The 22,415-nt window shown below is 35.7% G+C and overlaps 1 protein-coding gene and 1 long non-coding RNA gene across 2 annotated transcripts; one reads left to right on the top strand and one right to left on the bottom strand.

The window, feature by feature from the left end:
- Window positions 1-430: 430 nt before the first annotated feature.
- Window positions 431-21,922, bottom strand: LOC146922369 (protein SRG1-like). The gene is made up of 4 exons (XM_085715340.1): window positions 21,409-21,922; window positions 19,360-19,607; window positions 1,482-1,806; window positions 431-847 (listed from the first exon to the last, which is right to left on the bottom strand). Exons 1-4 carry the CDS (start codon window positions 21,631-21,633, stop codon window positions 608-610), a joined length of 1,038 nt encoding a protein of 345 aa, XP_085571466.1. The 5' UTR covers window positions 21,634-21,922; the 3' UTR covers window positions 431-607.
- On the top strand, window positions 16,644-18,832 carry LOC146922370 (uncharacterized). The gene is made up of 2 exons (XR_015012427.1): window positions 16,644-17,144; window positions 18,611-18,832. It is a non-coding gene; the product is annotated as an uncharacterized LOC146922370 (long non-coding RNA).
- Window positions 21,923-22,415: the final 493 nt, after the last annotated feature.

Raw genomic sequence — 22,415 nt, 5'->3', positions numbered from 1 at the left:
CCTCGTGAAGCGGTTCAACTTCCCCCTCTTGATCAACTCTTCGATTGCGTCCACGAGCCGGTAGCAATCATTGGTGTCATGACCGTGGCATCAATGGAAATAGAAGAATTTGGACCTATCCGTCTTGGCGAGATTCTTTCGATGATTGAGGTTGTTTGATGCGTGCCTCCTTTGAACTCCGTGTTGATGAATTTTTGAAGGATAATCTTCCGTGACTATTTCAGCGGGGTGTAGTCGGTGAATCGAGGCGTGTTCCCTTAATCATTTTGTTGTCGCGGTATTTTTTAACAATATGTATATTTATACTATTTAAAACTATATTATATTTTTAATATTATATATGTAAAATATTGTTCCTACTATTCAAAATTTTTACCGTCATTGTTAACATGTGTCCTTAAAACACAAGTTAGTTTGATAAAAAAATTCATAAGCAAAATTACGTGTATGATGAAAGGAACCGTACACAATTACTACAAATTTTAAAGTGATGATAACCAACTAACCAAGTTAATTCTTTACAATGACCAAAGCCTAAGTCCTCTTATTTCATAAAATATATAACAGTATATTTAAAGCCATGGACTTACAATATTATTCACGAATTTTAAATCCTAACAACATCTAAGTATGATTTCCCATTTACCTTGCTTGAGAGGTATCCATTGACGTAATCTGCAATTGAAATGGTTTTAAATAATGCAGGACTTTTAGGAGTAACAAGACTTGGTGCTGGACCTATATCACCCCTATGAGGACTGTGAAATGCAGCAAATGAGATCCTCTCCTTCTCTGAATTTACTGTTGCTCTATGTTCGATGCTCTGGTATGTTCCATTGCTTAGAATCTGCCACACAAAATTTAAAATATTTATTTATTTTTCTGAATCTAAGAGCAAAGGAAGGCATCAGAGGGTATCTTGACATCCCAACTGGATTGAAAATTTTCCCTTTCACTCTATTACCTAGTTCAGAAAATTTTATTAAAAAAAGGGAAAAATGTACAAGAAAAAATATATTATTCTTGATATATCAGTTTAGACATTTTTAATAAAATCCTTAGTCATTGAAAAAAAAGAATTGTGATATTTGTACAACCATTTGTGACAATCTTTTTTTACTCTCTTCTTATTGATCAAAAATAATAGAAAGATAAAAATAAATAAAGAATAACAACGTAATGTGAGTATGAGATGAATAGTTGTAAAAAAATTGTCACAAAATCGTCATACATATCATTTCTTAAAAAAAAAAATTTGCTTAAAGTGTCTATCAATTACGGTCTTTTAAAATCTTTAACTTTTATAATGACTACTTTTAAAGTTGCATATATAATAAATGCTTAGTTAGTTAAGATGATTATAGAGTAAAACTTTTTACACTAAGACTATATCAAAATTAAACTCAAAGTTCTAGTATACTTTGTTGAAAACTATCTAAATCCAAATGATAAAACGATTTGTAAGTAATTGTGTTGGTTACCTCCAACATATCTCCAATATTGACCACAAAAGCATTAGAAAGGGGTTTGATGGGAATCCATATTCCATCTTTTTTGATTTGAAGTCCTTGAATTTCATTTACTTCAAGAAGGATGGTAAGGGCAACACCATCAGAGTGAGGATTAAGTCCAATCACTTGTTCTGGTTGGGGACATGGAGGATAGTAATTCATCCTTATTGACTGATCCATCTCTTCAAATAAATCTAGCAATTCATTTGGTTGAAGCTTTAGAGCTTTAGTCATATACTCAATGAGTGTGACATACAATCTTTTCAGTTCTAGATAATAGCTCTCTAAATTATCTCTGCAATGTTTTACAAATTACATTATTAATAACGATGTTATATTTATGCAAGGCATACTTTTAGAAGTTGTCTTTTTAGGATGCACAATATACAAATACTTTATTTTACCATTGATATAATGATTTGTAAAAATAATATATTTTAAAATATAGTTTACCATTGATATACAAATATTTAATATGCATAACCATAGAATACATAACTTAACAGATCTAAAAGATGATTTATTGGTTAAACTTTATAATTTTTTTTAGGAGACATTTTCATTATAACCTCGATATCTTTTATTTTAAGTATCCATCTAATATGAACCTCTAAAAAAGAGTCTAAAGGTAGTAAATGTCCACATTTGACCTCTTTTTATGACACTCATATATATTAAGCAAACCCTTGTTTCAAAATCTCTTGTTGTGACAAAAAAATGATTCCAACTTCCAAACATAAGTATAATTTTTCTTTTACTAGTGTGTATTATGATTGACGGTAAAATCAATGTGTTACCGTGATTTTGGTAAAGCTACACTTTAAAGCTTCCAAAAGAATTACGATGTCATTGTAATTTTGACAAACTCACTGCCTAGTCAAATGTAAAATTCGTCTTAACCAAATTAGTGATCGAAAATAATTTATTAAATATTATTTTAAGGTTGAGTGGGCCTTCAAATAAAACCCACGACCAACCATTCTAATTGTTAGAAATCCACAAGAATTTTTTGGATATGTTATTGAATTCATTCGATACGTGAGAAAATTTCAAATTGGGGAGGTCATGACCCTCCCCAATCCCCACCTAGCTCTGCCTCTCGATACAAACATGTTGGAACAAGACAACCACAACACACAACAGATTAACGAAGTGGCTCTAAAAACACACACACACCACTATAACAAAACAAACCCCACCACAGATTGACGTCATTGACATAAACCCAATCACGACCGTACACGAAAACAAGAAAAAACCATCACAGTAACAAACAAAACGAACCCATATGGCAAGAACCCTCACCTAGTACCTAGATAGGTAGTCCCTTGGATTCTAGCACCGCCCGTAGTATAAGAATGCCACAGTCTTACGACGACTTAAACCACACCACCAAGATACCATCTTTATAGTATCCACAATTTCATTCACCTCCTTTGTACGGTTATTAAAAATTCTATCATTTCTCTCCCTCCAAATTACGGAATGTCAAACTAACCACATATCAAGCCCGATGTTTTTATTCCTAGCCTCATTTTACCAACGCACAAAACACCTATGGAATTTCATTATTTAGGATAAAAGTGAATTACAACGACTCGAATGAAAACAATACAATATGTTCCTCAAACCATTGACAACTCCTCTAAATTACATCTTATTTGTCTTCAAATGCAAAGAAAACTAATAAAACATAGCCTAAAATATATGATGCTTCATCATTACCGAATTAGGGACATTCTTTATGTTTCGGCTTCACAAGGATATCATCAAGGGTTTCAACCATTGTGGGCACCTAACGAGGAATTGATAAAGAACTTTAAGTACAAGTACACGGTCGTGACTCCACAGCTACCCTACGGCCCACTCGATGTTTGTGTTAACACTATGGGAGATGATGGTCTCGAGCCTCGACCTTTATGATGTTACTCGTACGATGAGCCATTTGTAAATAGTAATGATCATATTCCCGTTGCATGGGTGGCGCTTTGCCCCTGCTCAACCACCTTTCTTTACTAAGAAGAAAAAGTTGTCGAGACTTTTTCTCTTTTCCAAGTGATGAGTAAGAAAAGCTCGGAGTGATTTACGAGACGAATAAGGGAATTGACACTCCTCGCCTTATCAAATGTCGTATTGTTTATGAATCTTCGTCTTTTTAGGTTTGTTTTTCCCTTGAACATACTTGTTTGCCTTTCTTTTTATTTCTTTGGTAGTTTTTAGACCTTTTTTGTATGCATTATTTAATCTCGTACGCCCCAGACTTCTTATTTGAGGAAGGGCGAAAGCCTTTGGACTCTAGAGTATATGTTTGGATGACCTCTTCGTACTCTTCGGTTTCTCCGCAGGATGATGAAAGGGAGTCTTATGGATCTTCTTCTCGTTGGTCCTAAGTTGAATAAGAGGAAGGTGGCTTTATAGAAGGTCATGCTACAACAATTGGTAGATGGGTTGTGAGATGACTTGCGTTATGGTAAGTTTGAACCCTTCTCTTCTCGTTCGAATCCTTCAATTACTATTTCCCTTAGGAACACATTCAACGAATCCGACGCTCATTGTATCTCTAGTCTAGAGACTTCATCTAGTCATTCAACAATTGCTTATTGTGTTCCCCATGTCTTAAAACTAGTTTTGTTGAGTTCTTCTTTGTTGATGGTGGACCAAGAATTTAGTATAGATGACGACAAGTTGTTGGATTAGAACATTGTATAGGAGGCAAAATTCGGGAGAACACCATTGCGTGGGTGGGGAACGGTGAGAGGAACACGCAAGATAAGGAAGTTGAAAAGGAAGTTGTGATTGAGGAGTGTAATAATCCCATTCATTTGCGGACTTAATCTTGTCGGGCTCTTGCTAGGCTCAACCGTAGCTATCGGGTGCTCCAAGCTTTCGGTAGCTTCGAATTGCGTTCTCCTTATGTAGTTGTTGGCCTTAAAGAAATGGAACGAGGCCTTGAAATATGAGAATAAGAGACTCAAAGTGGGCTTTCATCTGAGTTCTTTAGGGGGACAATCTTGGACAAGACACGTGTAGACATGTTCCGAAGTGCGAATGGCATCTTTGTTCATAAGGAGCCTTCTAAGGAGTCGTATTTTGTGTCATGATGCTGAAATAGGGGCATATTTGCCTTTTTTTTTGTTTTTTTGTTTTTGTAATTTCCTACTTTATTAGCTTTTGTTTTACTAATGGTGCGACATGCATTTTACCCGGACCATCTAACAAGATTTTGTTGCCTTAGATGCTTATTGCTTGCAATTTGAATTCATTTAGCTCATAAGCTCAATCATGTCCATGCTTGGTAGTTATCATGTTGTGCCAACTCGTGCATATGTATTGTTTCGTTAAAGAGACATAGTACTTTGTTAAGGTTGCGCTTAGTTTTGCCTCAAAAAAAATTTTTGCGCTTGCAACTTGTTACATCACTTATGTTTCTATTAGGGTTATGCTCAACTTTATACATGGGACTCTATTTGGGCTTTTTCTTATGTAGCAAGCATTTTTTTGTTCGCAAGGGATATGCTCGATTTCCTGCCTCGAACATGATCCAGGCTCATACATCATTAGATGTGTTTAGTTTCCCTTGTTATGGTTTTTCCATGGGCTTTATGCTATTTTTTTCTCAAGTTCTCGGCTCGGTGTTTACTTTACGTGGCTCCTCCCCACCGGGAACCGGCTTCCCTTAGGATGTGTTGTCTTTCTTGATGTTCGCCCTTCAAAGAACCAAATTTCATATCTCGAAGTCTCTTTGTATGACTTTTCTTTTCGTATTTGATGGCCATCCTTTGCTTGACGATGGCTTCGCCGAGGGTGGCGGTCTTGCCTTTTTTCTAAGGAATCTAGTTCCCCTCTTTGCAATTGCTTGTTTTATTTGGGGATTTGTAGGTAAGTCATCCTCTAGCTTAGTTCTTTAATTTCTACTTTGAAGATTGCTTCGGCCCGGTATGTCAACCTAAAGGGGGATTCCCCGGTGTTTGAGTAGCGTGTTGTCTTGTACACCCATAACATGTGGGGGAGCTGCTCGACCCATTTCCCATAGCTTTAAAGAGTCCTCTTCAAATTCCACTTAGCATCACCCTATTAGTATATCTAGCTTGCCTATTTGTTTGGGGGTTCTCGACCGACGTATAATGGTGTTTAAAGTTGAGGACTCTCATTAGCTCTCTGAATCTTTAATCGGTGAATTGTGTCCTGTAGGGGATTCTAAATCTTATGAGGATGTTCTTCCATTGTTGTAATCTTTGTTAAGGCCTTCACTTCGTTCTATTTTGGGAAAATATTACACTTATACTATGAGGTTTTTGACTCATCCCAAGGCTTTTGGGTACCTAGGATGTCCATGACCCATTGCGCAAACGGCCATGGGGGTAATAACACGTTTAACTCACTTGGGGGGGAATGTGCTTGTATCCGTATTTTTTAAACTTCTTGCATGTTAAGACGTTCATTTTTGCATCTTGGTTCATTGTGAGCCCGTAATATCCGACTCTTACGGCTTTCTCTTCGGGTATGCGTCCATGCCTTCATGGATTTATCTTAACACATTCGTTCCTTCCTCCTTTGTCATGCACTTCAAGAGTGGGGCGGAATATCCTCTCTTGTATTACTTACCCCTTATCAATTAGTAGGACTATATCGTCCATTGGACTTTGGTGTATTCATTTTTCTCTTTTGGGAACTTCTCGTCTCGTAGGTATTTTACAATGGGTGTCATCCCATCTTTGATTAGAGCCCTTGTTGTCGGTATTTTGTTTATTTCCACTTCATAACTTGGAATGGATAAGATTTTGTGGATTGTACCTTTCTTTCCTCCCTTGTCTTTATAACTTTCAAATTTCAAAAGGGTGTTTGCCTTAATGTTTTGTTATCGGGCAATATGTTCAAAGTGGATGTCCGAAAAATTTGTTGTTGTTATTCTAACAAAGGTCATGTATTTCTACATCGCTCACACCTTAGCTTCTGTTTCTCCGTTAATCTAGGATATCACCACTTGAAAATCTGATTGCATGGTCACTTCTTGGGAACCCAACTCTTCCACGAGTCTCGGTCTTGCAAGGTAAGCTTTGTACTCTAACCGGTTGCTTGTAGTGGTGAAGTTGAAGGTCAAAGATACTTGTATGATCAGTCCTTCCTTGCTTTCTCGGAGGACACCAACTCTACTTCCCTTGAGTCTAACCGGATTTGGCCTTAGCTCAGTTCAAAACACACAAGAGAAAAGCTAGCCGAATGTAGAACATCGCCGGACAAAGAGGAAACAAAAAACGAAAAAACCGTCTACAACACCAATAAAAAGCAAAAAAAAATCACCACACAACAAAACCACCAGGTAGAAACAACACCAACCAAAACACCAAGGACCCAAACAACAAAAGGACAGTGAAGAACCAAGCCTACAACACCAAAGACGGAAGATACGAAGATCGGGAAAGATTCCAAAGACCTCACTCAAAGGCGTCCAAGCAAGGCCCCCACAAAGAGATTATCGACTCCAACAAAGGACCGGTTCCACAACCCACTCGTAATGGGAACATGGAGATCTAGAGTGCTTATTAAAAAACCAACATTTAACATAAGTTCAAAACAATATATCATGGCAAGCACGTTTTAAGACATAAATGATCAATTTAAAAGGAAAAAAAAACATGAAGTATAAGTTTTTTTTTTTGACCAAAGCAAAGTTAACTATTATCATTAATCAACCAGTGTTCAATACAAGAAGGATAAGAATCAAAAATACGGTGACTAGCCCAAGAACAGGCCGCCCTAGCTAAGCTATGAGCAACCATGTTTGCTTGTCTCCTAACAAACTTCACCTCGAAGTTGGAATCTAAAGATAACCGAAAAATAATACTAGAAACAATAGCATAAAATTCTGAATCACCATGGCCCGGAGACGGTAGCGCTTCCACTAGAGTAGGCGAGTCGGACTCGAAGACAACCCGGTCCCATCTGTTCCCAACAGGCAAAGTGAATGGCATCGAGTAAGGCAACCGCCTCCCCCTCCAAAACCGTATTTGCTCGTTGTCATTTCGTTTGAGCTCGAATGAATTGCCCACGGGAGTCTCTAACACAACACGCGAATGATGTAATATGTTGATGGTCATGAAACGCGGCATCCACATTGCACTTCAACCACGTCTCACGCGGTTTCTCCCAAACCGAGTTGTTAGTTTGCACTCTATTCTCGCCCGTGATGCACAACCAATGATGAGGGTTGTTTATGAACCTCCCGCCATTGCTGCCATGCATCTAGTGTTGTCCTCCCAAGGCTTGTTGAAGTGTGATGAGCGTCATTCCAAATGACGTCATTACGTGCAGCCCAAATTTACCAAAGAAGTAAAGCCACCCGACCAGCAACATCTCGATTTTCGGAACAACATATGTCAAAAATAAAATCGCCAAACTACTTGCGGTGCCAACTCGTGAGTGCAACACACGGTCGAAAGCCCCGCCCAATACCAACTCTCACGCGCCGCCGTACAACCTATAAAAGCATGCCAATCATCTTCAACAACCATATCACACCATGGACATAACATCTCACATTGTACATGTCGTGATTGTATGCTAGAATTACGTGCTTTATGAGGGGAGTTCACCTTCCGTATTCTATGCCATTCTCCTTCAACATGAAACCGATCGGTATGGAACAACTCCATCATAGTCGGTTTATAACCACTCTTAAAAGTATACCTCCCACGACGTTCCATCATCCACGCTATTTTATCATTATGAACTTCCACAAATAGTGGTGTGTCGAGAATAGCTTGCACCATATCATCCGGAAACAAAGATTCAAGCTTATCAATATCCTAAACCCGTTCCTCGTCAACTATCAAATCGGACACACGTAAATTATGGACACCATGGCCTTGAGGGGATTGAATCCGGTTTCCATGAGTACCTCGAACCCGGGGATCATTCATCACGCCGACCTGTTGCCCATTTCCAATTGTCCATCTACATCCATATAAAAGTAACCGACGCGAATTCCAAATACTCCTCCAAGCAAAGCACGGGTTATATCCGAGTTTAGCACCCAAAAAAGAAGAATGGGGAAAGTACCTCGATTTAAAGAATCTAGCAACCAAAGTGATTCATGTTTAAACGTAAAGCTCCATCCTTGCTTAGCTACCATAGCGAGATTAAAAACTTTGAAATTCCGAAACCCCATTCCACCAAATTCTTTGGGGCATGCCATGCGTTCCCATGCCATCCATTTAATCCTTCGGTTGTTACTCCTTCCTCCCCACCAAAATTCATTGATCATCTTCTCAATATCATCTAGAATTGAATTCGGCGAGAAGATAAATACTCATTATGTAAGAAGGAATAGATTGTAATACAGATTTGGTCATAACTTCCTTGCCCGCCTTCGATAATGCTCGTCCCCTCCATGCATTTATTCGTTTCCAAATATGATCCTTGATAAAAGAAAAAACAGACCTATTATCTCGACTAATCATCGAAGGTAAACCCAAATACTTTCCGGTACCTATCACATGTCGGACACCAATAATGCGTGACAAATCCTTTCGCGCCGCCCCACTCATATTGCGACCGAAAAACACTTCGTACTTTGATAAGTTAATTTCTTGTCCGTACGATGTCTCATAAGTTTTAAGAATATCAAGTAAATGTTGTGCTTCCACCACATTGGCCCCGCAAAACAAGAAACAATCGTACGCAAACAATAGATGGGACACCACCGGTGCGCCGCGACATACTTGTACCCTATGAATATCACCTCTCGTTAACTCGCCTTATGTATAAGAGTCGAGAGGCCCTCGACCACTAATATGAATAAATATGGTGATAATGGGTCACCTTGGCGCAACCCTCGGCCGGGTACAATAGGCCCCACCTTGTCAAAGTTCATAAGCACCGAATAAGTAACAGAACTAACACACATCATCATCCACCTGGATCCATTTTTCACCGAACCCCGTTCGCATAAGCACACCACGAAGAAACCCCCAATCCACTCTATCATAAGCCTTGCTAATATCAATCTTGAGAGCCAATTCCTCTCTCCAACCCTTCGTCTTCCTCTACATTGAGTGCATTATCTCGGTAGCTATTAACGTGTTATCCAATATAGAGCGGCCCTCGACAAACGATGACTGCTCCTTTGACACACATTTATCCAAACATCGTTTCAGCCGATTGGCGAGCAACTTTGACACCATCTTATACAACCTATTACAAAGAGATATAGGTCTAAGATCCTTCATATTATCCTAGTCGTCGCACATCGGGATCAAACAAATATTTGTTTCGTAAGGTTTGAAGGAAAGTAACCACGATCCAACCAAGTAACCACCGCCCGAAAAATATCATCACCACACACATGCCGAATCTACGATAAAATGCCGGGTTGAAGCCATCTCGGACTCGGGGACTTGTCCGGTTGCATCTAAAAAAGGACATGACGTAATTCTTCCTTTGTAATAGGTGTTGTAAACATTATATTGTCATCCATCGAAACACACCGGCTCATCAATTCCGGCCACCGGTTCATGGACTCCGTATTCGCGAGAAAATAATTGCTCAAAATAACCTTGAGCTACATTACACATATCCTCTTGCGACGTAGCCGTCCTCCCATCATCCGTGCGGAGCTTACTAGCCTTCTTCACTTTGCCGCGCGCTATCGCCGATGTATGGAAGAACTTAGTATTCATATCCCCTTCCTTCAACCAAAGTGCATTTTTGCTCTTTGCTACCAAAAGGCCTCCTCCCGTACAAGTAGTCGAGCATGCTTCTCGCGCGTTGCAACGTATTGCGTATGGATCATACCATTCGGTTGGGCACGAAGATCCTCTAAAATACGAACACAAAGTTGATTTCTTCTTTAAACCGAACTCTCTTCCTCCTACCCCAACTTTGCAACTTTGTAGAACAATTCACAACTCTATCACCGAGCTCTAACCTCATAGTCCCACCCCAACCATCCACCACCACCTCCTCAATATCTTCCTCTAAGAGCCAACTCGTTTTCAAATTTAAAAGAATAATTATACCTCGACGAATCGTATGGACAATATCAAGAAGTATTGGAGTGTGATCTAAGTGAGAAGTAAGCAAGTTTGTAAGTTTGACTTCGGAAAACGTTGCAGCCATTAAGAGTTTCCCATAGCCATATCCAATCTTTCTTCTAGCACTCGATTAGTACCCGGACTCTTGATCCACGTAAATGGGTGACCATGCAATTTAATATCGAATAAGGCACAATCATCAACCGCTTCACGAAAACCCATACACAACCAATTAGGATGAGGATGAATACCGGCCTTATCTTGTTGAGACAACAAGTCATTAAAGTCCCCAATGATACACCACGGAAGAGATGACATATCCCGCAACTCCCGAAGTAAATCCCAAGCATCACGTCGACGAGCACGTTCGGGAAAGCCATAATAACAAGTTAATCTCCAATCACCATCTTCTTTATCCTCCACAATCATATTAATGAAATTTCGAGAGTAATTTAACACACGACAATTATAAACATCTTTCCAAAACACTCCATTACACCGCTCCTATCTTCCACATCAACTGCTAAGCATGAGTCATATCCCAACATGACACGAATATTTTCCATGCTTCGTGTATTAGCCAACGTTTCGCAGAGGAAAAGAATGTCCGGTTTGTGTCCCCGGCCGGTTTCGTAGATTTGGAACCGCACTCGGGCTGCCCAATCCACGACAGTTCCAACTCAAAATAATCATTGGTCCCGGCATCCCGGCTGCCGGGACGTGCCGATAAAAAATGCCGGTTTGTCCGATTTGTGGAATCCTCGACAGTTGTTTGTCCTCTCGCATACGTTTTCTACGAAACTCGATATTCCATGTCCGCATTATTTTCCTTCTCACTAGTATTGTACACTCGATTTTGGTTATCAATAGTTAAGGAAATGATCGAACATGATGTACCCGAGCTTATATCTTTAGTAAAAGTCAATAAAGGAGCATTTGCATGCCTTAACTCCTTCACACCAATGATGGCCCCACTTGACATAAGCGTAGAACCAATTTGTTTACCCGCCGTAACCCGACACGTGGTCACTCTCTCCACGAAGTCGGACATGCATGCCGCCTAGTGGACTCGCACCGTCCATCCGTTTCGGCTCTCCTCCCTCCCTCCTTTACCACATCGGCCTTAGAACCTCCATCTTCCCGCAACCACCGTGATGACGCCTTCCCCCCGGGCTTCCTTGGATTTGCCCTAATAGTGTTTGACCACCGTTTTGGAATCGTAACATCCTGGCCGATAGAACCTAACCTCACACTTATTCTCACTATGTCCTAGCACCCCACACACAAAGCGAAGGTTCCTAACTTCTCATACTTGAAATTCACCACACACCATTCTCCCTCATTTGCCTTGATCTTCTTCTCTATCTTCAATGGTTGTCGATATCAAACCTCACCTTCAACCTCATGTACTCACGCCGAAGCTAGAATTGTTATTTCCATCATACTCCAAAAACTCATCAATATAGTTTCCTAGCCCCATTCCGACTTTCTCCTTCATCATACCGGTTGGCAAATTGTAAACCCTAACCCAAAGTTCAACCGTATATCCTTCAACGACACCCCTATTCGCAACTTTTCCAAAACCAAAGAATGGTTGTCATATGTCCACGGACCGCTTTCGTACCTCCTCCATATCCGGTTGTGAAAGAATTGGAACAAGAATAGTCCTAGTTGGGCTTCCTTCACCGTCACCCCTTCACCGGTCGCCACACCGCTCGGACATCCGTGTCTTCATCTCCTTAAGTCGAATAGGACGATTGACAAGAAAACGGCCCACCAAACATAGGCGAGGATCATGTTCAGAATTCTCTTCCTCCTCAATGTCAAAACACAGTCCTTCATCGTCACTTAATGATAAGTCTTCCAAACTCACTTCTGTCATTGTACCAGCACCACAAACTCTTACAAGAAGATAAACACAAAAGCTCTCACAACAAAGGAGAGAAAACCTTCAGCAATTGGAACCAATTGCAGAAAACCAGTATCGCTCAGTATTGTTAATCGCACATCACAGAAAACCAGTATCGCTCAGTCGCTTACGTTTGTTAATCGCACATCACATCACAGAAGAGTGAATTGTTAATTTTATTGATATCGCAAATCACAGAAGCAGTATCGCAGAAAAAGCAATTGAATAGCAAATCGCAGTGGTGCTTACTTTTAATGGCAAAACGATTTCATGTAAGGGAGTCGCAGGTCGAGAAGCAAAACGCAGAAGCTGTGTTTACTTTTAATCGCAAATCGCTTTCATGTAAGCGGTGACTTACGGTAATGAAAACTCAGGTAGTTGAATCGCAACAAATTGCAGAAACAATTGCAAATCGTGAGTGACCAATTGCAAGACTAGCTGTGTTTGTTAATTCAATTTCTTTTCAATCGAACCCATCGCAACCGCAAATCGCATGTTGGGAAGTAGGAAGAAGAAGCACTTAAAGCAACACAGAAGTGATAGAAGCAACGCGTTTGTATGCTTAACGCAATCGCAACCTGAAGAATTTCAATCGCATGAAGTTTCAATTAACCGCAATCGCAATCGCATGTTGTTATTATGATTGGTTTCAAAAGCTTGGAATCGCAATCGTACTTCCACCAGCCGAAAGATACTTCTAATTTACTTTTTATGGATTTAATTCCTATCCATTGTGAATATTATTTTTGTAGGTACTAGTAAAATACCCGTGCATCCGCACGCGAATGCTAGTTGATCGGGGATGATTTTTAATAGTTTGAACTCGTCATTAAATATTTGTAAATAGTTTAAATTTATACCATTTAAAAGTTAATTATTACTAATTTTATAATATATATATATATATATATATTTATACCATTTAAATGTCGATATTATTATTATTATTATTAATTTTTACCGTTTATTATTTATTTCTTAACTTGTCGGTATTATTCACGGTGCGAACGATTTATATAATTTCAAAAAAAAAATTATTTGCAGGTTTAAACAATAATAATATCAATTTATCTAATTTTCCTTGAAAAATACATCGACTTATAAAAATTTAAAATATGTTTGTCAACTTGTCATGTGTACAATAATCATTTTTTTCAAGGATGTGTACAATAATCATTTTAAAAGTTTATCAATGACAACATTTTCCGGTTATAATTATTATTTTTAACTTTCAAGAAGTGATAATTTGTCCCGTGTATAATAAATTTTATCATATGTATTAGCGATGACTTGTCACATGTTGTATAATAATTATATACAAGAGAAACTCTTTAAATTAATACTCGGTAAATTAATAAACTCTCTAAAATAATAAATTTGTCCGGTCCCGACTTGGGCCAGTGTAAAAAATTGAAAAACTTGATAAAATAATAAGATACTAATATTTCGGGAGATCCCTTTATAATTTTCGGTCTCAAGAAAATCATAAATTAATAATTCAAAGAAACTGAAAAAAATATATCAAGAATACATTGAACACATTTGTTCCTCTTGTTTACATTTACCGTACTTCAAAAGTCATTATTGATTTCTAATGCATATGAACACGGTAGTTACTAATTTACGTTGAGTCCCAAGGTTCGCCGCAACGTAATTCTAAGAGGCATAGACTAATTTGCCCTTTTGTTTGGTATGTACAATATAATTACTTAAAAACTCTTTAAATTAATAATTATTAATTTATCGATAAATTAATAACTCTCTAAATTAATAAATTTCTCCGGTCCTCACATTATTAATTTATAGAGTTTTAATCGTATATAACAATAATTTTATAATATGTATCGGCGATGAATTATCCCGTGAATCATAATTATTTTAAAATTTATATTAGTAACATGACCCGTGTATTTTTGTTTTTTTTAGTTTTTTCCTTCAAAAAACATGTCCCGTGTATAGCAATTACTTTTAACTTTTTAGCGGTGACTACTTGTCATGTGCATAATAATTATTTAAAGAGGTGATATTATAAATAGCATGACGGTTTAAAAGGAACAATTTTTTTATAAATAACAATTTGTTATGTGTATCGAAGTTTGTTTAGTCAATGACAACTTCTCCCGTGTATTTATGTTACTTCTGAAATTTTTGTCGATGCTCACTTCTCCCACACATTTTTAATCAATGTCGACTTATCTTGTGTACTTTAATTGATAAGTGTGTAGTATCATTGTAGAATTGATTTGAAGTGATGATATTCTAAATAGTTTAAACATTTTAGCAAGAAAAACTTACCCCGTGAATTTGATTTATTTTTGAAATGTTAATCAATGCTCGTTTATCACGTGCATTTTAGTTTATGAGAGTTCAATATCATTAGTTGATAAGTGTTCAATATCATTCTAGAATTAAAGTGAGGCGATGCTATTGTAAATAGTTTAAACGTTTTAGCTAGAACAATTTTTTAGAAATGACAACTTGTCCTGTAAATCAAGGTTAGTTTAGTCAATGAAAATTTATCCCCGTGCATTTTAGTCTATGAAGGTTCGATATAATTGTAGAATTAAAGCCACGTGATATTCTAAATAGTATAAACGTTTTAGCAAGAACAATTTTTTTCGTAAATATCAACTTGTCTCGTGTATCAAAATTAGTTTGACTTGACATTAACATGCATTTTTAATCAATGTCGACAAGTCTCATGCATTTTTGTTTATAAGTGTGTAATATCATTGTAGAATTGAATTGAAGTGATGATATTCTAAATAATTTAAACGATTTAGCATGAAAAACTTATCCCGTGAATTTGATTTATTTTTGAAATTTTAGTCAATGCCCATTTATCCCGTTCATTTTAGTTTATGAGGGTTCATTATCATTATAGAATTGAAGTGGGGTGATATTAAAAATAGCCGGAATGTTTTCACATGAACAAAGTTTTATAAATAACAATTTATTCCGTGTATCAAAGTTAGTTTAGTCGGTGACAACTTATCCCATACATTTACGTTCCTTTAAAAATGTCGACCAATGCCCACTTCTTTCATGCATTTCGGTTATCTACGAAATTTTAGTCAATGTCCATCGATCCCGTGCATTTTAGTTGATAAGTGTTGTATATCATTATAGAATTAAAGTGAGGCGATGATATTCTAAATGGTTTAAATGTGTTAGCAATAACAATAGTTTATAAATGACAACTTGTCATGTAAATCAAGGTTAGTTTAGTCAATGAAAACTTATCCCGCACATTTTAGTTGATGAAGGTTCGATATAATTGTAAAATTAAAGCCGGTGATATTCTAAATAATATAAACGTTTTTGCAAGAACAATTTTTTCGTAAATATCAACTTGTCCCGTGTTACAAAGTTAGTTTAGTCGGTGACAACGTATCCCGTGTATTTGAGTTACGTTTGAAAATTTTGTCAATGCACAATTCGACATGCATTTAAGTTATTTAGAAAACTTCGTACAAACCCCATGTATCCCGTACATTTTAGTTGTCGAAGATTCAATATCTTTACAAAATTGAAGTGAGCTGATATTTTAAAGGGTTAATTAAGTTTTTAGTCCCTATAAATATTCACAATTTTGTTTTTAGTCCCTATAAAATAAAATCACACTTTTTAGTCCCCGTGACATTTTTTAAGCATTTTAGGGAAGTTCCTTTGACGGAATTCCTTTATAATCTCACCAAGATAAGATCTAATCTCCTTTTTCTCATTTTAGATCATCGGAAGTAACTCTTTCGTTGTCTCCCTCGCAGATGACTTTCCTGAATCCACGATCTAAAGCTAACGTTAGCGAAGCCAACATAGCAAAAGCTTCAGCGACGATGACTTCATCATTTCCTTGTCGTTTCCAAGCTGCTGCAATGCAACCATCACCAGCCCTTCCTCATTACGGCAAATCGCCCCTAAACCCCACCAGCCTTTGATCCGAAGATTGGAGTCGCAATTAACCTTAATCACTCCATATATGTGTTCCTTAAAAAAAAAGTTAGACATATGTGTAAAATATCATTAATTAAACTATTTTTTTAGGTAAATTGAATTATTATTATTATTATTATTATTATTATTATTATTATTATTATTATTATTATTATTATTATTATTATTATTATGTTACACTAATTTCTCAAATTTTCAAACAAAAAAGCATATACTCCTCTCTATCTCGGTTCAAAGAGTCTTTTTTTTATAATTTTCTTTTTATTATTATTATTATTTTTCATTTAACTTTATCCAACACACACAATATTCATTTCAATGTTATTTTTCTCTCTCTTCATCAAAGAAGTTCGGAAAACTCTCCCAACCCTCTATCAAACCCTAGCCGCCGCAACAAATTTTACGGCCTCCCTCAATGTGTTTTCCGGCCTCGTTTTGTTGTTCTACCATCTTCATCCTCTCCTTTTCATCTATAGTTTTATTCTATCAAATTTATTTTCAGGTCAAAGATGTTTTTAAATATCCCTACAACCATCTTTTTGGCTAGATCTCGACAACCACATACAAGATTTTGAAAAATCATCATCATAAAAAGAGTCCCCTCCATCTCCTCTACAAAACCCATTAAGAAAAATCAAGATCGGACTACCTTCGTCGTTGACCACCGCGCCGGAGCTTGCAACCACCATGCCGGAAAAGAGCTTTTCTCCCATCTTGTATGTTTTGGTCCAAATCTAGGTCGAATTTGGTCTTGTTTTTTTCCTTCTCTATTTTTAAAATATGCATTTTTTTTTTGGTAAATATGCATTTTTTTAGATCCTTCATTTATTTGGTTAAACTATTAACTTTGTCTCGAAATGAGACAAATCTTATATTCCTTCTTTTTGTTTATTTTGTTTGGAACATGCATGTTTTCTATTTTCTTCTTCGGGTGTGCACAATTTTTTAAAGGCATTGTATCTATTGTTGATTTATTACCCTTCATTGCAGTTATTATATTTTTAGAGGCATTGCAGCTATTATAATTATGGCATAAATTTAAATTTAAATCTGAAACTTTTAAATTTTTTATTCTCCCTCTCGTTAGACATCACAAGGCGATAGTGGCATTGATTTATCTCCCACTTCATCTTTCATTGCAACAATTTTTTCGACCACTCCTTATACACAAAAAAATTACATTCTATTGCTTAATTTAATTTTTTTTATCATCACATTTATCAACTGTTCACACGTGATATACCGATATTCTTTACCAAACATCAACTTTTTCTTAAAAAATACACAAACTTTTTATCTAATGTTATTATTTAATAATAATTAATAGTAATTTTTTTAACCAAACAAAGTCATTATCATTTTCAATCTCTCTGAACCCAAAACAACTTAACCTCTCTAGTTTTCTTTTTCTTCTTCATCTCCACCATGTACTACCAACACCGACCACCTTTCACCCACAACCAGTCTCCTTCATGTGACTTAAAAAAAAAAATTGCACATTACTCATCATCTCATTCTCCTCTATTTGTATTTCAAATCAAATTTTCAAAAGGAGTTACCTTTAAAATTTATCATTTTTAAAAATTAGTTTTCCATCCATTGTGGATTACCTTTGGAAGTGGCACAACTATAACCGAACTATTTTCTTCCTTTTGCATATATATTTATTTTCTTATTAACAACCGTTGTTACAAACTGATAGAAGTTAAAAACACATATATAACTACATAGAAAACTTCATAATCAAACTCTTCTAGTTATTTTTTCATCATTTATTTATCCATATATTTCTTTGATGTTTGTTGGTGAGATAAAAACATCGTTCAACTTTCCTGGAAAAAACAACATTTCCATGATCACAAAAATGAAGTTGAAGATGAAAATGACAAATAATGAGATTAACAAAAAAGAAAAAGTGCAGTAAGGAATTTGTGTGTTTGTGTACTATTGATTTGGTTTTTTAACACAAGAAAGTATGTATATGAAAGAAAGTAGAAATATGTCAAAACATGTATTTTGTGTAGATTTTCTTTCAATTTTTTTTTGACAAATTACTTGTTACATAGATTTTTGAAAACAACATTGCTTAAATCCAATAGAAATGAAAACAAATAAAATAAAAGGATCATTCACTTACCCGTGTTTTTTTCATCAATTACTTACTCGTTTTTCATCATTTACTTACCCCGTTTTACTTTTTGTAGAGGTATTGAAGACAAGAAAAGATATTGAAGACAAGAAGTTGAAAAGAGACAAAAGTTAAATAATGAAAAGTGGGAGAGAAGATAGCTTCCCACATATTTTATGTGAGAAGAGAGTATCTTATAGGAATAGAAAATTTGAAATAAGTGAAGGGAGGGAAACAAAAATTTGAATTTGAAGTGACATTGGGAAATGTAATAAGAGTAAGGTATTTGATTGATGTAGATCTGACTTTTAGTCCTTTGTTACAAAAGAATTTTTTTTTCATTTTGTTTAGTTGGCATGTAATGGAAACATTAGTCTCATGAGCAAATAAGCTAGACTATTAGTTGTTTTCGGTTACATGACATCACATTAGTTAAGTGAGGTCATTTAGTTACATAAAGTAATTTTTAGACATGTTTTACCCCTAATTGTGGGATGTGGCAGCCAATGAGGTTAGGGTAATAATAAGTTTTCCACAACATATTCCTTTCTTATATTAAGAGGGATGAGTCAAATTTTTAACATGAAGTTTAAGTTAAATAATCCTAAAGTATCATTTCGGAAAGAGAAAAAATATCATTTTTTCTTAATTTTTGTTTTTAATGTAATATCATTAAAAAAATATCATTTTTGTTCTGATTTTTTATTATTATAAAATTTATTTCTTACTAAAAATGGTAAAGGGTCTATTACATATTAATTAGACACACTGATGGATCAAACATAAAAAACCACAAATATTATTTTGTCAAAATGGAATAAATACCTCAATGGTTGTGGGATCAAAGGAATTAGATTGGGGTGCCTTATGTGCAAAGGGAAAGTTCTGACGAAGAACATATCTCCCCATCTTAGCTTTTCATCCTCTGAAGAAACATAAGCCTGTCCAAACCCCTGCATTTCCTCTTGTGTTTGCCAAAGCTTCCTTTTCTCTTCTATTGGAAGGTTGAAGAATTGTTGAATACCAATTTTCACATTTTCTACTAGTGAAGGGTTGACTCCATAGTTGATTAGCTGTAATTTATTTCCATGAAAATTTTATTAGGGAAAATAATGCTTAATATGTTTCCTTCATTTTTTTTGAAAGAATATGTTTCCTTCATAAATAGTTCTAATTGTAATAACTGGTTATCTACCATACTGTCTTAATTCCTAAATGGTATATGTCCTCAGCATAAGTGTAGAGATCATTCAAAGTCTAAAATACACTTTTATAATACATACTAAATGGTAGCCCACGTCTAAGTAAGGAATTTCATTAAATCTCACTTGTTTTGAAGTTTGTAAAATGTAGTAATAAATTAAAGAAGGGAGGCCGTTTGTTGCAGATTTTTTAAAAACCAATTTTGATTTTCTAGTTATGTTTATATGGTATTCTCAAAAATCATTTTTTTCAAAAATGAGTTTTATGTTTTTTTTTTTGAACAAGAAAAATGAGTTTTATGTTGAAAATGAAATAACCATTTTAATTAGCTTTTGAAGAAAATTATTTTTACAGAAGGGAGAGAAAACTATAGTTTATATATTGTGTTTACGTTTTTTCAATGAAATTAAAACAAAAAAAATAAAAAAATAACATGCATACAACTTGAATGTTTTTTCAACCATGATTTAAATTTTTTTTAAAAGTCTCTGAAGAGTAATATTCAAATTACTTTAATTAATCTTTCAAAAAAAATTACTTTAATTAATTTTTTTTTAAAGAATCTAAAACAAACAAACTTTAGGAAAAAATTATTAAATTACTACATTTTTAAGGATTTGGTCTAGTGATAAAACTCAGCCTTGTATCTCGAGTTTCAGAGCTCGAACCTTGCCGGTGGCCCTTGAAAAAAGTAAATATTAATTTCTAATTTGTAAACAAAGTATTTTTTTTAACCTTAAGGCCTTCATTATCTATAAGGAGATTAATCACTTTAGTCCTTGAATAGGAAAGAAGTCGTCACTTTAGTCCCGAATGTAGATAAATTGTAAAATAGTCCATGAATGTAAATTACGTTAGTCAATTTAGTCCTGAATGAATACTCCGCTAGTCAATTTAGTCCCCGAATGTAGACTCCGTTAGTCACTTTAGTCCCCGAAATTGACCAACGAGTCTACATTCGGGGACCGTTTTGTAATTTCTCTCGCATTCGGGGACTAAAATGACTGCTATTTTTCTATTCGGGGACTAAAGTGACTAATTCCCTTTATATGTAAGACAAAATCTTTTCACCTTAAATTTTTAGCCATTGAATATTTTTTTTAATCTTAAGGCCTTCATTATCTGTAAGACAAAATATTTTCACCTTAAATTTTTAGCCATAAAAAAAAAGGCTTAAATGCACTTTTCACCCGCTATGTTTTAAAAAGTTGCGATTTTGGCCCCTTTAAAAAAAATGGATATTTTGACCCCTAACTTTTGGTCCTCTTTTGATTAGCCGATTTTGATGGAGATTATGACAATTTCTCGGTCTCGATGGTGTAAGCTGACATGGGGATAGGAGGATGCCGATAAGTGGAGTCCAAACCGACATGGTGTAACTTTTGGCCCCCTTAAAGAAGGATCCACTTATCGGTTTGGACTCCACTTATCATGTCGGTTTGGACACCATACAAGTTTGGACGCCACTTATCGGCATCCTTCTATCTCCATGTCGGTTACACCATCGGAGATTGAGAAATTGACATAAAATCAGCTAATCAAAAGAGGGCCAAAAGTTAGGGGTCAAAATATCCATTTTTTAATGGGGACGAAAATCGCAACTTTTGAAATATAGGGGTGAAAAGTGCATTTAACCCTAAAAAAAGGAAAATTAAGATAATCGGACCAAACCTGGAAGAAGCCCCATTCCTTACAAGCATGATCTAGCTTCTCTAACTCAATTGAATCTTCACATAACAGTTTACTAAGATCGATTACTGGGAGTTGTGGTAAGGAAGTGTTAGATACAAGAATAGGGTCTTGATTTGGTTGAAGATATTGTTTTGGAACTTTTTCAATGCCTTCCTTTTCCAACTGTTGGACTGAAGGTGCCAGGACAACAGAAGTGCCAGCCATTTGATGAGACTGATTGTGTGTTTGGATGGATTTAAATAGTAAAGAAGGGGGAAAATTATCTTAGGATAAATTAAATAGTTACTCTCTTAACTATTCATGAGGTTTTAAACTGATCGCATAATTAATTTTCGTTACGATTTGATTCTTTAACTCGTCTCCTATAACAAAATAAATCTTTTATCCTCTGCAAAATATCGTTAAATGAGTGTTTGAAAATGAGTTGTGTACAAATTTCACGTTTAAAATTCGGACACATTCAAAGAAGAAAGGAGGAAACCGAAATTACTGATAAGAGGGGTTGAGGTACTACCTGCAAGACATAATGGACAGTCCATCACATGCTATAATTTTATTGATAGAGTGGTGGGTCATGAGAGGAGCCAGAGACTCATAGCAATTCCAAAAATGAGTGTGCCATTACACTTTTATCCAAAGTATACGTTCTCCATTTTTTTAAACGGTGTATGATTTCTATCTCTTATTTGCAACCCAGATGCAAATCATATTATTGATAGAGTGGTTTGTGGTACTTGTAAAACAATCAAGTTTGTTGTTGGAGTTGTAATTGTTCCATCTTAATTAAAATTGTTGTTTTTAGATTTTTAAGCTTTTGTATTTGGATTTTTAAGGTCTATTTGAAAATGAATTTTTATCTACCGAAGTTGTTACTAGATTGACTTACAATCAGATTGCTATCTTTAAAACATTTCATGGCATTGTTAAAAGTTGTGCAAGACAGACTATCAACTACGTCGCCTATAGGATAAAACAAGCACAACCAC

Source organism: Medicago sativa, chromosome 5 (genome assembly GCF_051527215.1).
Source record: "Medicago sativa cultivar Bolivia chromosome 5, Bolivia_mono, whole genome shotgun sequence".
NCBI lineage: Eukaryota > Viridiplantae > Streptophyta > Magnoliopsida > Fabales > Fabaceae > Medicago > Medicago sativa.
Note: the sequence above shows the minus strand (reverse complement) of the source record. Positions and strands in the feature narration are given on the sequence as shown.

Excerpts from the sequence above, each read along its gene's own strand:
- LOC146922369 (XM_085715340.1), bottom strand. The coding sequence starts at position 21,633 with ATGGCTGGCACTTCTGTTGTCCTGGCACCTTCAGTCCAACAGTTGGAA. Across the intron at positions 19,608-21,408 it reads AGGAATGGGGCTTCTTCCAG|CTAATCAACTATGGAGTCAA; the intron begins GTTTGGTCCGAT and ends AATAAATTACAG. Across the intron at positions 1,807-19,359 it reads TTGATCCCACAACCATTGAG|AGATAATTTAGAGAGCTATT; the intron begins GTATTTATTCCA and ends AAAACATTGCAG.